This window comes from Apis florea, unplaced genomic scaffold (genome assembly GCF_048593485.1).
Source record: "Apis florea isolate Af1SG1 unplaced genomic scaffold, ASM4859348v1 contig_3802_pilon, whole genome shotgun sequence".
Lineage (NCBI taxonomy): Eukaryota > Metazoa > Arthropoda > Insecta > Hymenoptera > Apidae > Apis > Apis florea.
In genome coordinates this window covers 559,816-574,376 of record NW_028256863.1, presented here as the reverse complement: position 1 = coordinate 574,376, position 14,561 = coordinate 559,816, and the positions used below count along the sequence as shown (strand labels likewise).

The 14,561-nt window shown below is 32.1% G+C and overlaps 2 protein-coding genes across 10 annotated transcripts; both read left to right on the top strand.

Moving 5' to 3' along the window:
• The first annotated feature begins 207 nt into the window (after nt 1-207).
• On the top strand, nt 208-5,872 carry LOC147656140 (monocarboxylate transporter 14-like). 9 transcript variants are annotated; one of them, XM_086916349.1, is made up of 9 exons: nt 208-350; nt 675-764; nt 2,128-2,340; nt 2,790-3,060; nt 3,189-3,433; nt 3,992-4,253; nt 4,584-4,811; nt 5,071-5,265; nt 5,345-5,872. In XM_086916349.1, exons 3-9 carry the CDS (start codon nt 2,263-2,265, stop codon nt 5,488-5,490), a joined length of 1,425 nt encoding a protein of 474 aa, XP_086772475.1. In that variant the 5' UTR covers nt 208-350; nt 675-764; nt 2,128-2,262; the 3' UTR covers nt 5,491-5,872. The 9 variants fall into 9 exon arrangements, with proteins under 9 accessions (XP_086772475.1, XP_086772481.1, XP_086772480.1 ...); XM_086916355.1 differs by adding an exon at nt 2,603-2,679 and having other exon boundaries at nt 208-764; XM_086916354.1 differs by having other exon boundaries at nt 208-764; nt 2,135-2,340; nt 2,834-3,060.
• A 1,551-nt stretch (nt 5,873-7,423) lies between these two features.
• spz4 (Spaetzle domain-containing protein 4) lies at nt 7,424-14,530 on the top strand. The gene is made up of 7 exons (XM_003692799.4): nt 7,424-7,618; nt 7,850-7,966; nt 8,127-8,305; nt 11,800-11,955; nt 12,062-12,856; nt 13,020-13,142; nt 13,228-14,530. The coding sequence occupies exons 2-7, from the start codon at nt 7,937-7,939 to the stop codon at nt 13,466-13,468; spliced, it is 1,524 nt and encodes a 507-aa protein (XP_003692847.2). The 5' UTR covers nt 7,424-7,618; nt 7,850-7,936; the 3' UTR covers nt 13,469-14,530.
• Nucleotides 14,531-14,561: the final 31 nt, after the last annotated feature.

Below are 14,561 nucleotides of genomic sequence, written 5' to 3'. Positions count from 1 at the left end.
TTTTTCTTAAAAAAAAAAAAGAAAAAAAAATACAAATTTACGGAACGTATAATTTTATTCCAATACAATTATTCGAAATATTATCTCGCGTACACAAGTCGATCGCAGACACTGCAATGGCGTGCGTAAATAAAGTCAAAGACCAGCCTCGGCCCAGAGTCGAGTCACGAAGCCGGTTTTTATCGGCTCGCTTCCCTTCATCGAGTCAGTCACAAACAGTGCGCAGCTCGGAGCGTGCGTTGCTCATATATTTAAGACGCTTTAAGATACCGACCGAAAAATTCGAGAATGGAAAAACATTCGTTGTTTTCCGGTGAAATATAACGTGATAGAAAAATCTAAATCAATTTGTAATTTAATCTTCCTCCTCTTTCCATACGTATTTTCACGCGACTACGATAAATAGTGAATCGCAATTTTGATCTCGATCTCGATTTCGTTCGATAAGTGCTTTTTTTTTTTTTTTCTTTTCCTCGAGATATTAGTCTTTCATCGCGAATATTGTTTTTTTTAGATCTCGTATAAACGATGAATAGCAAAATATATCAAGAAGTATTGCTCCCATGAATATTTTAACGTATTATGAATATCAGAGATTACACATATTTAATAAAATATTTTTTATCTACGTTCGCATTATTTACATTTAATAATTTTTTATCGTTGATAATTAGTTATCCGAGGATATATAAATTGAAAGAAATCATAGAAACCTGAAAAACTAGACAATCATGGAATATTATATCTTCTCGTATGAGTATCTGGTAAGTAGATATCTTTCTTCTTCTTTCTTTTTTTAATATTACTCGAACGAAGTTACTCGAACTCAACGAAGTATTTTACTTGTTGACAATGAAATTTTATATCAATGTTATTATGCACCGCTATAAATAATCGTTCATCTGAAATTTAGAGAAAATATCCAAGTAATCATTCGCATTTAACATTGGATGTTAACTCAATTGGATGGATCGTGTAGAGGGGTCATCAAACTATTATTAAACAATAGGCTTAAAATGGCATGGCGCAATATCGTATTCTTTGTCCCTTTGTAATTGAAGCACGTGTACTATCTTTAATATATATATATATAATAAAATTATATTTAGAAATTTTAAAATCATTCGAATTCGTACTATTAAAAAATGATTAATCTTATTGAGTGTAATGATAATGATAATAATGGTATCGTGCGATTAGAATGTTAATCGTTTCTCTATTTTCTTCTCGTTTAGATTTCTTTCGAACATCGGACTCGTAACTTCTCAAAAATTTTTCGCGTTATTTTCACATTATCTTTTACAGCTTTTACATCTTGAAAATCGTAAAATGTAATCGCACGATTTATGATCAATATTTAATTTCACGATTTATACGAACAAAATTATAAATAACAGTACAATTTTCTATCTCGTTCCTTCGAATAAAATTTTCCCAAATTCTAATCAAAAGAACTAACTTTAATTAATACCTCACTATTTATATTTTTAATCTAAAATTTTTAATCAAAAGTCCATTAACCGATATGTCATTATCATTCGATATTAAAGTACGAAAAGATCAAAGAGGAATTAATCTATCTTAGATGATCAACGAGACAATTTTTCGTTTTCTTACGTTATATAAATGTACCTTATATAGTTCGATTCGATTCTTCTAAATTTTTTTTTCCCCTGATAAAACGATATCCATTCCTTTTAATGACAAAGTGTACACACACACACACACACACACACACACACACACACACACACACACACACACACACACACACACACACACACACACACACACACACACACACACACACACACACACACACACACACACACACACACACACACACACACACACACACACACACACACATCAACGCGCTCGCGCGCAATCGTACCTCTGTAAGAGGAAATTTGTTTAACGCACAACAACTGTAAGGAGCAACAAGAAAAAATGATGGAGCGTTGGAACTGGCATCTCGATTCGATTTGTGCTCGCGGAACTTGTAAACAATTTGCTTGCGCGCACATGTGTGCGTGGGCGTACACGTCTAACACTTATCCAACCTTAGAGGAGCGTATCTTATCATTTGTCCAATCCCGCCTTTGTATTTCGGTCGACACGTTAAAGTTTGCAGTCTGCCACCGGCTTCAAGGCGAGGCGAAGGAAACGAAGGCAAAACGAAACGTGGCACCCGTTTCTCCTTGCACGATCCTTCCGCACAGGGGAATCGTAACGTGGATGTAGAAGAGGAATCTCACGATCATGATCGATAAGATGTCACGCGGTGAAACTGATAGAGGATGGGCGTGGATAATAGTCGCCGGTGTCACTATCATCAATGTGAGTTTTCTCTCTATTTTCTTTATCCCCCCTTTTTTCGTTTCGTTTTTCTTGAAACAGCATTCGACGATTTTGTTCGTATTTTTGTTCATTTATAGATTGCACAAAGATGAATAAACAAATTTGTCACGTATACGAATTTATATGCATTTCAAATATTCAAAACAGTTTTGTTTTTTTTTTTTTTCATTCATTCGTAATGTTCGAAGGATTAATTAGTGAAATTATTTGAAATTAGTCTATTTAAGTTTTCATTTTTCAGATGTTATTAGAATTGGAAAAAAAAGCGATTAATTTCACGATTAATTAAACAATAAAGAAGAACATCGATTCTATTTGGCAAGTTATTGTGACATTATCAATTTCTTTTATCAAAAAAAAAAAAAATGTATTTATAAATACAGCAGGAAAATCTCTGACTTATCGGTCATGGAATAAATATGTTGCAGCTAGCGATACTTCCTATACAACAAACTTTCGGTCTAATCTTTAGGGAACGTTTCTTTTCGCTCGGTATCACGGCCACACAAACGTCATTAATTGTTCATCTGAATGGTACGATCACGTGCAGCCTGGGTCTGATAAGCGGTCCAATGATGAAGAGATTCACGTTCAGAAAAGTCGCGTTTCTCGGCGGTTTCATTGTCATCGTTGGAATCTGTGCAGCTGCGTTCGCAATCTCCTTGCCCTCCATTATCATCACTTATTGTTTTATCGTGGGTGAGTAGTTTCTGTATGAATCGCTCCTTTGTCTTTTTCCGTTTTTCCATTTTTTTTTTTCATCTTCGTAGAAGAGAAGAGATTCTCGAGAGACGAGAACTAAATAAGTGAAAAATTAATTTCTATAGGTATAGGGCACGGTATCATGTTTCCAGCCACGAATCTCGCTATGAACACGTATTTTCGAAGGAAGAGAAACGTCGCCATGGGATTGTCGGTCACTTTAACCGGTCTTGGACCCATCCTGATGCCCCTTTTAATCGCGAAATTATTGGAAAACTACGCGACCACCGGAACTCTTTTAATCCTCGCTGCCATATCCATGCACTCGTTGATCGGCGCGTCCCTTCTCAAGCCATTTAAGGAGGAACAAGTGAGTTTAATCACGTTTTGAATGTATTTTTCTTTTTTTTTCTCCGCGAAAAAGTACGAGTTAAAACATACTCTTTATATACTGTTCACTGGTGGAAAGATGTCTGATGTCTTGATGAGAAGGAAACGTCTATTTTCACACGTATTTTTGTTTCACATATATTAACGCATTAATATAAGCATAGAATCGAGAGAATTCTAATGTATCGATATAATGTAAAAATTTTTTTATTTCTCATAATAATTATACATATACGAATAAACTAGACACTATGGACTATGGACAGTTTCGAAAGTATTTCAGCTTCCAGTTTTGGATGATTCTAATATAACTTCATAAATGAAAATAACTTAAATTGTAGCTCTTTTACTACCATATAGCGTGTGGTGGCAGGATCGTCAACAAAACGTCTGAAGTGGGGATAGGCGAAGCACCCCTCTTGCCCCTATGACTTCTTTCCAGCAGTGAACAAACGCGCTTTCCACGTTCGTTGCATGTGTCTTTAAGAAAACAGGTTAGGTAGCAATGATTAACCGTCAGATGTTTGATTTGTGATAGATCGCAAGTATAAGAAAGGGCAACGACACCGAAAATGCAGCGAAAGAAATTACCGTGAAATTAAATGTAGAGAATGGCGTCGATTCCAATCGTCGATTATTGGAAGAAGAATCGGAACGAAAAGGGAACGTGTCGAGTGAACAACATGGAGACGCGAACGTGGAAAGCGCAAAAGAGGAGAAAAAGTCAACTTGGGCAACGATTACGGAACACATGGATCTTGCCCTTTTGAAGGATGCCCGTTACGTAGCCGTTATTTTAGGTAATTAACTAATGAGAATTCGATAAAATAAGAATATAATTTTTTGATTCGTTCAAAAATCGGACAACGAATATATATCGATACGGTTTCGATGGTGCATTGATAAAAAAAATATACGATAAGTATGTAGACAACTCGTCGAGTTGTAAAGTCTGAAACAGAGATAAGAGCACTCAAAGCAAAGTAAAGTGTACCACAATGTATTATGTACACAATAATTAAACGTTCGGTCGAAAAATGAAAGAAGAAAGAATTAATAAAATTAATAGTAAGTCGTCTAAAAATCATACGTAAATTTATCTCTAACAACAGTCACTTTTTGAATTGAAGGTATGGGTGTATCTTTGGTCGCGGAAACAAATTTTAACACGATGATACCTTTCGTTCTTACCGAACTTTCTGGACTGGAAAGGACCTCGATCGCCACCGTCATGTCTATCCAAGCGATCTCGGACATCACCGGACGTCTCTGCGTTCCACTTTTGGCGCAGAAGGCCGGTTGGACATCGAGGAATCTTTACGTGGTTTCCTTGATAGGATCCACCATTGGAAGGACCAGTACGTAAAAGCAACGTAAAATATTCGAAAATGAGAAATCGGCCCCTTCACGCCAACCGATTTACGATCTGCTGAGTGGATTGATTTCAACTTTATGGTAATCTGCAAAATTACGAGTAGGATCAATTTTTTTGAATCAATTTTTTTTCTTTTATATCTTCTATCTTACGTACCATTAGAAAGTATGTATATATTTATCAAATTCTTCGAAATATTAAGATAAAATTGGTATCAATGATTTTCACGTTCAATGTTTCAGTATTGTCAACTTGGGGGAATACTTACGTGGTGGTGATAGGTGTAGCGTTGATTATTGGGATCGCAAAAGGAACAAAAGCGGTCTTCCAAACGTTAATAATTCCCGATTACGTGTCTCTCGAAAGACTACCGGCTGCATACGGAATGCAAATGGTTTGCAATGGAATTTTATCTATCATTATTGGGCCATTTATAGGTAAAGAAATATTTTTAATTTTATCGCTTATAAATATTGGATAGATATGATTTAAATATGATTTTTTTTTACTTCTAAGGTTTAGTACATGACTGGATGATGAGCTACGTCGGTGCTCTCCATTTCACGTCAATTTTGAGTCTTTCTTGCGTTGTTTTATGGTATATAGGAGGACTTTGGAAATTCCGTAAAGATTCTACAAGAGAAGAAATGACTAAAGCTTAGGAAAAAAATACTACTTATCGATTCAATAATCTAATCGATTTTGAACGATTATTTTCATTTAGGAGAAAAGATAAAAAAATTGTATGATATTAATGACAAATTTTCGAATTTATATATAAATAATTTCTAAAAATAAAAATTATGTAGAATAAATTGCGAAATTGCGAGAATATCATAAAGGATTAAAAGGAAATTTTATTTTCATTTTTTAAAAATTTTATACATATATTTAATCAAATTCTTCTTGACTGATCGTTTTGTAACATTAAATACAATTTTTTAATAATAAAAAAAAAACTTAAATGTTTAATGATGTATATTTGTATAAAATATAACTGTATAATATTTCACTATAATGTATAATAAATGTAAGATAAGATTATTCGACTTTTAATTAAATTGCTTGCGTTGCAAAGAGATCATGTTTAAAAATATTACTATTATATTTTTTACATTCGTTAATTTCTATAAAATTTTTATTTCACTTTAACAATATGTAAAATATCATGGATATTTAATTCACACAACCTTAAGCTGCAAACTTTCATTCAATTGTGACGTCTTATTCGTATTTCACTATCACATTGAAAAAAATTTCCAAAAAGCTATTATTATTTATATTTATATCTTCGAAATAAGAAGAACATATAAGAAAAGTCACATCGAATTACGTAACGTAATAGCAAACTGGATGATAGCATGGATTCGTGCTATTTTAGAACATCGTGCCTCGAAGCATTCAACATTTTTTAGTTCCCTGGAATTAAATTCAAGCGAGTTCACGCATGACCGGTAATCAGAATTGGCAACGCTTATCAGAAATTGTAGCGTAATCAGATATCACTAATGGCGTAGAATGCGCGCGAGCGCTCCGATACGAGCAGCTTTCTTTTCTACTTGTAAGTGAAGATGCAAGAACCAGTATCTGCGTTCACCAGCGACCACGGCAAACTGGTATTTTGCCAACTAGTAATCGGGCGAAACGATGCTCCAATAATCCAATCCTATCCTATCTAACGGAATGGTATAATGTTGCTTTACCTTTAGGCTAAAATTATTTAAAAGATGTATCTTTGAAAAAAGATAAGAAAACTCGGCAAAATTTTGCTTACAGAACATGTGTGAGCAAATAAGAATGATTGTCACAAAATGTATCGTATATTCAATTTTATTTATTCGTTTAAAACTGCCATGCCATAAAAACCAACCGAACGTATATAACGTTAAATGCCGAGTACACTGAGAATAGTTTGTCGATTCAATTATCATAATTCGTATGTATATTTGTGCGACAACGAAAGTATTACACCTTTAACGCTTTTATTTATGAATGTTTGGTTGCACAAAAACAAAAAAAGAAAAAAAAAATCCAGTGAAAGAGATTTCAAGTGACAGTGGTTTCGAGGTTAGTAGAACACGCGGAAAGTTTCATTATATAGTTCGTTTTGTTCGTACGTAAACAAAGCGAGCCATTTCGAGATAGCCACAAAATCGATGGAGGGGAGTCGTGTTCATCCGTACTTTCTTCGAACGAGCATCGATCGCTTATAAAAAAAAAAAAAGGAACGATGCCAAAGAGAAAGGACATAGGCAGATACCGAGAGATACAGCGCAAATGGCGATTTAAAGAGAAGAAGAGCGAGCGATAGTAGCGGCAACATAGGCAAGTGGCGCATCCAGTTGTTCGGAACAATATTGCTATTTTCAGCGATTAGACTTGTTAGGCTAGTTGATAGAAGATGTTAAGCGAGAAGAAATGTGTGGCTAGAAGAGCCCTTGCTACGTCACTGCGGAGCCCCGTGACACACATCCATGAGCCGAAATATAACGGTACATTTCTTGGTGACCTACTCTTCGCCTCTGGACGCGCTCTCTCTTCCTCCTTTCTTCTCGAGCCTCCTCTCCTCTCCCTCCAACTCTGTCGGTCAACCGCACGAGTCGAACGCGATCGCGTATACACGCAAAGGACACTTGCCGCTGTATAAGTACTTTTACCAGTTTTGCCAACGCACGCGACGCCGGCTGATTACACGCTCAGTAATGAAAGCGTCCTCCTCGCGCGCGGAGGTGCTGTCATGTAGCCTCTGTCCTTTTTTTACGCTAGTGAAAACGCTATTGTGGGCGAAAAGTTCGTGCCATGTTCTCTTTTCCTACATAGAAAACGCTGCACCCATGTTTTCTATCAATGGCCGTGTAACCTATAGTGCCATTTTTTTCTTTCTTCCAATTTTTTCGCGATCGTGATCCGTATACAACGACAATTTTAGCGGATATTTCTTTCTCGTCGAAACGTTGCTGCAGTGTTTCTGAGCGTAAGAAAAGAAGAAACGTTTTACGAACTTTTCGTCCTTTGCAACAGATTCCTGTCGATTAACAGTGTGAAATACTCGGACCTAAACGGGTTGCAGGTCCAAACTGTGGATTAAACGTAAATCAAACGCGAGTTATGAATGTGATCGTGCATTTCGTCTTTCAGGTGAGTGATATTCGATTCGTTCTATTCATGTGTGATCGAGGTGTTACGATTATAATTTCGATTTAACCGTTTTTAAATCATGGTTCGTGCCAATTGACGACGAGACGAAGATTCGAAATGGAATGGATTTTGAGCGAAATTTCTCTGTAAATTTGCACAGGTGATCGTATATCAGCTTGTAACATGTCAAGGAGGTGGTGGACCAAGCACTTTCGGATACGACGCGTCCTCGGCTTGCAGTAAACCATATTCTCGGGCTGGTCGTGCCCGATTGTCGAATCTTCCTTGTGATTTTCGACGGCAAAACTGGTGCACGATAGCTGGTAGCTCTTATCCTTGGTAAGTTAATAGAATTATCTTTCTAACGAAACATTTAACCAAAGGGTTTGATTAGGCTTAAATTAAAAGTATTGTAAAATAATTTGATAATATTAAATAATATTTTGGATAAAAAATGAATGATTTTAGAAAGAGTATAATATAAGGTAATAATTTTTTTGTAGATGAATGCGTAGAAATGATATGAAGATCAAATTATTTTTTTAAATAGAATACGCGTTATTGTTGCATTGACAAATACAGCATATAAGTTTTTATAAAAAAATTACTAAGTCACAAAAAATCATTATTTCAAAAAAATAATTGAATATTTTTTGAATTAATGATTTTTCGACTAGCATAGCTTGGTACTTTTTCATAGAGAATGTTGAGCTGTATGCAAATGCATTAAAAAGCATAATCTCATTAAAAAAAAAAAGATTCATAATTTTTTTATGCATTCATTTATAAAAAAATGAATATGACAAATATATGCGCTCTTTGAAACTATTCAATTTTTATTCGAAATTTTTTTTAATGTTATCAAAAAAAAAAAAAAAGAAATATTCAAGATAAATTCAATACTAAGGTAAGTATAAAGGTAAGTATCTTAGAATTAAGAAAACTGTTGAAAAAATGTTTAAAATCTCAAAAAGCTGTAAAAGGTAAGTATAAAAGGTAAGTATCTTTAAAATTAAAGAAAACTGATAAAAAAATGTATAAAAAAAATACCAAAAAAAAAGAAAATCACAGTTAAAGGTAAAAGTAAAGGTAAGTAAAGGTAAGTATATAAAAAGTATGTATCTCTAAAATTAAGAAAATGTTAAAAATTTGATAATTGAAAAAAAAATGATAGTTGTAACAGAATAAGTATATAAAATTCTAAAAAAATTCTTGGAATTGGAATTCTTGGAAAAATTTGTCGAACAACCTCCTTTCAATTTATATTTTCCTGATATAAAGTCAGATTTGAAATTTGAGCAAAAATTTTTGAACTTGGATGAAAATTCTTGGAATCGAACGAAAATTCTTGGAATCGGAATTCCTGGAAAAATTTATCGAACAATCTCTTTTCAACTTATGTTTTCCTAATACATTGTCGAAATTTTGGTCGGCAAAAATTTTTGTCTCAATTTACGATTTTGTAATAGGAGAATATAACAACATAGGAGGTGGCACGCGGAATTTTTCCCGCCTTTTTGAAATTTAAAATTTTTGAATTTCGATAAAATTTTTCGACCGGATTTCAAGATTTCGTATTAAGAGAATATAATTTGAAAAAAGGTGGTACATGAAAATTTTTTGATACTTACTTTTTTACTTATCTTTACATATCTTTTTCTGCTACCATATTTTCAAGAATTAAATATTTTTTTATCGTTTTACTTAATCTTAATTATGTAATTTTTGATACATTTATCTTATCTTATACTTACTTTTTGCATATTTTTATTTTATCATATTTTTGGAAAATACAAGAAGAAACATAATATTTTCATAATTTCATATATATATATCATATATATCATTAAATACTAGACATTTATGTATAATTTGAATTATGAGGTACAAAATTAAAATATTAATAATAATTGAAATCTAAATGAAATTTCATTATAAAATTTTAAATAATTGTCTGTTTTTGTCTCACTTGTTGTTATCGATTTGTATTTATTATTCTAATATTATAAAGATATATTATAAAGTTAAGAATCTATATCTTTATTTATATTTTTTATATTAAAAATTAAGATACATTATTTCTTCGAAAAAAAAATGATAAAAATGTATTCAATTGACTGTGCCTATAGTCGCGCATAAAGAACAAATAAAGAAAGAAAAAAGTGAAGAAAAAAGATAGGCTAAAAATATTGAAATCAACGCCATCTACAAAATGTACCGTAACTATAACACGAAAAGAAAGACTAGAGAATGGTAAAAGGAATTCTAGAGTAAGAATTGACATTTGGCGCCATCTTTCGTGTACTAAAAATATCTCTTCCAAAAATAAGATAAAGTAGAGTAAGAATTGAAAACTAATATTATTTTCTGAATAGCAAAAATATATATTTAAAAATAGGATAAAGTAGAACATTCAAGTCATCAATTGTATCGCCAATAATTAATTTTCTATCTTATCCTGCTTTTGAGAAATTGAAAATTCAGGAGATGATAACGATCAATTTTCGTTCTCTTTTTAATTCTCTGATATATATTTACATTCTTATATGTTGTAGAAATTATTATTGCATATACTATTACATTTTATATGCAAATTCTATCCTAATAATATTGTTTTGATGAAATATATTTGAATCAGATAGATAAGTCAGATTGATTAAGAAGTTTCTGAGATCAGCGCCATCTCGCGTTTGGATCGTGGAAGCTCCGATTTGTTATTAGCAAAGCAGAATATACAAGGAGGTATACGAATTCGCTGACGTCACAGACAATGTACGAGAAGAATAGAAAACATTTTTCATATGACAAATTTATTAATTACTCGTTTCCTACTTAAAATTTCTGAACTTTTAAATTTGCATTTTGAAACTACATCTTCACACAAGTTTCTTATGTCAATTTTAATATAAAATTCTTTCTCATTAATTATTTATTAATGACTAACGCGTCATAGGAAATATTAATTAAATTTCAATATGGCGTCTTCAATATATAATAATTCCTATGACACGTTAATCGTTCATAAATAATTAATGGAAAAAAGTTTCATATTAAAATTGATACGAGAAACTTGTGTAAAGCTGTAGCTTCAAGATGCAAGCTTAAAAGTTCAAAAATTTTAAGTAGAAAACGAGTAATTAATAAATTTTTCATATGGCGTGATTAAAGATTCTTTCTATCCTTCTTGCACAATATTGCGTACCTTGTCTGTGACGTCACACAGTTCGTATACCTCCTTGTATATTCTGCTATGCTAGTAACAAGTCGGAGCTTCTGCGATCCAAACGCGAGATGGCGTTGCTTTCGAAAACTTTTTGATCGCTCTCTAATTTATCGACGAAATGTATATTGTCAACAATTATTAGAGTGAAAGATACAAATTTTTGGCTTTATAACGTATTTTTAGGATAGTGACTTTATAAAACATTTTTATACGCATACGTGGTGATAAATGAAACAAATAGTTATTTATAATTTATTATTAAAATTTGATTTAAATTCCAACTATTATTCACATTGCAATATTAAATGTTATGTTTATTCTGTACCTCACTTATACTGAAAGTTTCAAGTGAATTCATCCTCGTTATGAATTTTAAATAGAGTGTATGCTTCGATTAATAAAATCATACGTGACAGAACTACTAGAATATTGAGAAAGCGATGTAATTTTACTCTCGATAATGAATATACTCATTCGAAATATGATTGTTGTGATAATACGAAATATTCGAAATGATAGAAAGTGTTTTCAATCGAAATTTCATTTGTGTTAATATAATGTTAATATAATGAAATAAATTCAATATATTTATGATATAATTTTATCATAGGCATGCAGTTCGTCGTTTTGTACAAGAAAATCAAGGATTAATGAGACGCATGTACGGTGACGAAAGACATATTAACGTATTAAGAGCAGAATTTGAGAGAAATGACATAGAATTAAAATATGATGACTATTATCACCATTTTTCAGATGATCATAGGTAAGTCAAAGAATCGAAGATTTGATTCCCAATAATATAAATACTTTAAATAATCTTTTTCTTATTATAATATTATTTTTTAATCGATTATTCAACGACAATTTAGAAAATATCAATACGTTCACGATTACGAATATTTCGAGGCGGATGATGATATAAAATTGAACAACGAATTCAAGGACGAGGGACGAGGTTTTACGAGTAGATCATTCAACGATAACGTTGCAAAACGATTAAACAAATTTCCAAAATTAAGCGAATACACAAGACCTCATTTTCGACCAACCGAGAAAACCTCAACTGTTTCGACTTCAACGACTACAACAACCACTACTGCGCCACCTACAACTACCACTTCATCTACCAAGGAAAATTCATCAACAATGATATCCTCGACGACTGTTTCGACCACTCGTGAATCAACTACGAAAAATACTCCTTCGATGATAAGTTTGGTAAATAGCACAAACGAAGAGAAGAAAAACTCGTCAGACGAGATAACAACATCGCCTACAGTGACGAGTTCTTACACGGTGAAAGAGCAAAATTTCAGTATCAATGAAATTTCCGAACAAATAGACAGAATAGATGAAGTTGTCGAAGAAGCTGGCGAAGTCGTAGAAGTTTCTGAATCTAACATAGAGGAAACGACGACGATGAATTTTCCCGGTACGACCGAATTATCGGATGAACTCGATGGTAGCGAAGATTTATTCGCCACACCGAAAGAGACGACCGTTCAAGAGGAAGAGACATCCAACTCGAACGAGCAACAAGAGTTCAGGCCACGACCGGAATATCGACCCAATAAGCCGGAAGTTTCGACTATGGAAGGCCAGCTGTATCAGGATGTCGCGGCGAAAGATCAACAGGAACAACCGGTTCTCAAGCTTCGAGGAGTGTAAATGTCGTTTGTTTGTTTTGTTTTTGGATCGATCCAAAAATGTTTCATTTTTGTGCGAAAGAAGTTTGCACGATGAGTATAATTAAAATCAAAAGAGAGGCAATATAGTTATAATATAGTTATAAAGTATTTTTTTTTGTAAACGATAAAAATATTTCAGGAATGCTTGTCCTGTAAAGGAGGAAGTGGTTGCACCATTTTGGGCGAATAATACACGAGGAGAGGTATTGGCGCTTTTGAATCTTTATCCCTTCGAGCAATACGTTCATTGGGAAAAATGCACGTAAGTTTATATTGAAATTATTTATTTTTATAAATTCTTGGATAATATTTTAAAAAAAAAACTTTGTAATTTTATTTATTCAAAGGCATGAGAACAAGCAGATGTACTGTCGAGATGGATGCAGATGCGAGCAACAATATCGACTTCATCGGTTATTAGCTTATGACCCAAACAACGAATGCCGTGGTATTTTCAGCGACTGGTTTAAATTTCCAAGTTGCTGCGTTTGCCGTTGTTACGATTTGCCTCTTGAATTTCGCGTAACATCACGCTCTCCTCGCACTCAAAAGCAACGAATTAAAGTACAATCGCCTCGATACACGTAAAGAAACTAATTTTTTGGTCGATATGAAAGAAATTCTCTTAATTTCATATACTGAAAAACGTGAAATACGTAAATGTTTTGTTTTTATAATTTATTATTTGGATTAATGGATATAATAAAATTGAATCTTAAATTTAATTTAAGAACGGAGAAAAATTATTGTATTAATTTATGAATTTTTAAAATTTACGAATTTTTAAAAACTGAATGGCTCCAGCCTAGTCAAGAAATTTAGTCTTCGTTATTTTATTATAACAAGGAAGAAATTCTGTTTGATAGAATCCATTTGCCATAGCCATTTATAGCGTTATATTTTTCGAAATATATTTTGTAAATATAAATAATAAGATGAAAAAAATTATTCATGAAAAGAAGTATATATACGATATATTGTTTTGTTAGTAAACTGGTGCCTCGATTGTTATAAATGTCAATTTATATTATCATTTTTTCGATAAATATTAAGTTATTTATATGTTTGTATAGATATTTACACATACAAGTCAAAAATTGACTTAAACAATCATAATCGACAAACGTGTAAAATCAGAAAGAATATTATTGTTAATACTATATAAAATAAACATTTTTATAAATTAAAAATTTTAATGAAATATAATATTTATATTTTGATTCTGTTTTCACTTCACGTTTTTCTTTACAGAATAATATTGTATTTTCATACTTTAGGACTTGCGTATATAATGTTGTTAAATATTTTTTACAAATAATCACAAATGAATAAGGCTCGTGAATGAAACTATATTATAAGTCATATCTTTGTTGCATTTATTCTATATGATTTTATTATTTACATTTGTAACATGTAAATCTCGGTAATGGATCATTACTTATATATTTTGTAACACTAAACCATATTATATACTTATTCATAATGTTAATAACCATAAGAGTATAATTATTTATCATATATGTAAGAATGCGAATTTTTATATGTTTTGTACTAAAAGAATATTGTGAAAATGATCAAATAACTGCCACTGTTATATTATATGGAATTTTTGTTATTATATTATTAAAAAAGTGAAAATTATAAAATTAATCTTGAATCTTTTGTATTACTTCTATCTTAT

What these genes read in the sequence shown, in the direction of transcription:
- LOC147656140 (XM_086916349.1), top strand. Translation starts at nt 2,263, where the DNA reads ATGATCGATAAGATGTCACGCGGTGAAACTGATAGAGGATGGGCGTGG. An exon ending in CACTTATTGTTTTATCGTGG is followed by an intron (nt 3,061 to 3,188) that starts GTGAGTAGTTTC and finishes TAATTTCTATAG; the next exon opens with GTATAGGGCACGGTATCATG. An exon ending in TTACGTAGCCGTTATTTTAG is followed by an intron (nt 4,254 to 4,583) that starts GTAATTAACTAA and finishes TTTGAATTGAAG; the next exon opens with GTATGGGTGTATCTTTGGTC.
- spz4 (XM_003692799.4), top strand. Translation starts at nt 7,937, where the DNA reads ATGAATGTGATCGTGCATTTCGTCTTTCAG. An exon ending in CATTTTTCAGATGATCATAG is followed by an intron (nt 11,956 to 12,061) that starts GTAAGTCAAAGA and finishes ACGACAATTTAG; the next exon opens with AAAATATCAATACGTTCACG. An exon ending in GTTCTCAAGCTTCGAGGAGT is followed by an intron (nt 12,857 to 13,019) that starts GTAAATGTCGTT and finishes AAAATATTTCAG; the next exon opens with GAATGCTTGTCCTGTAAAGG.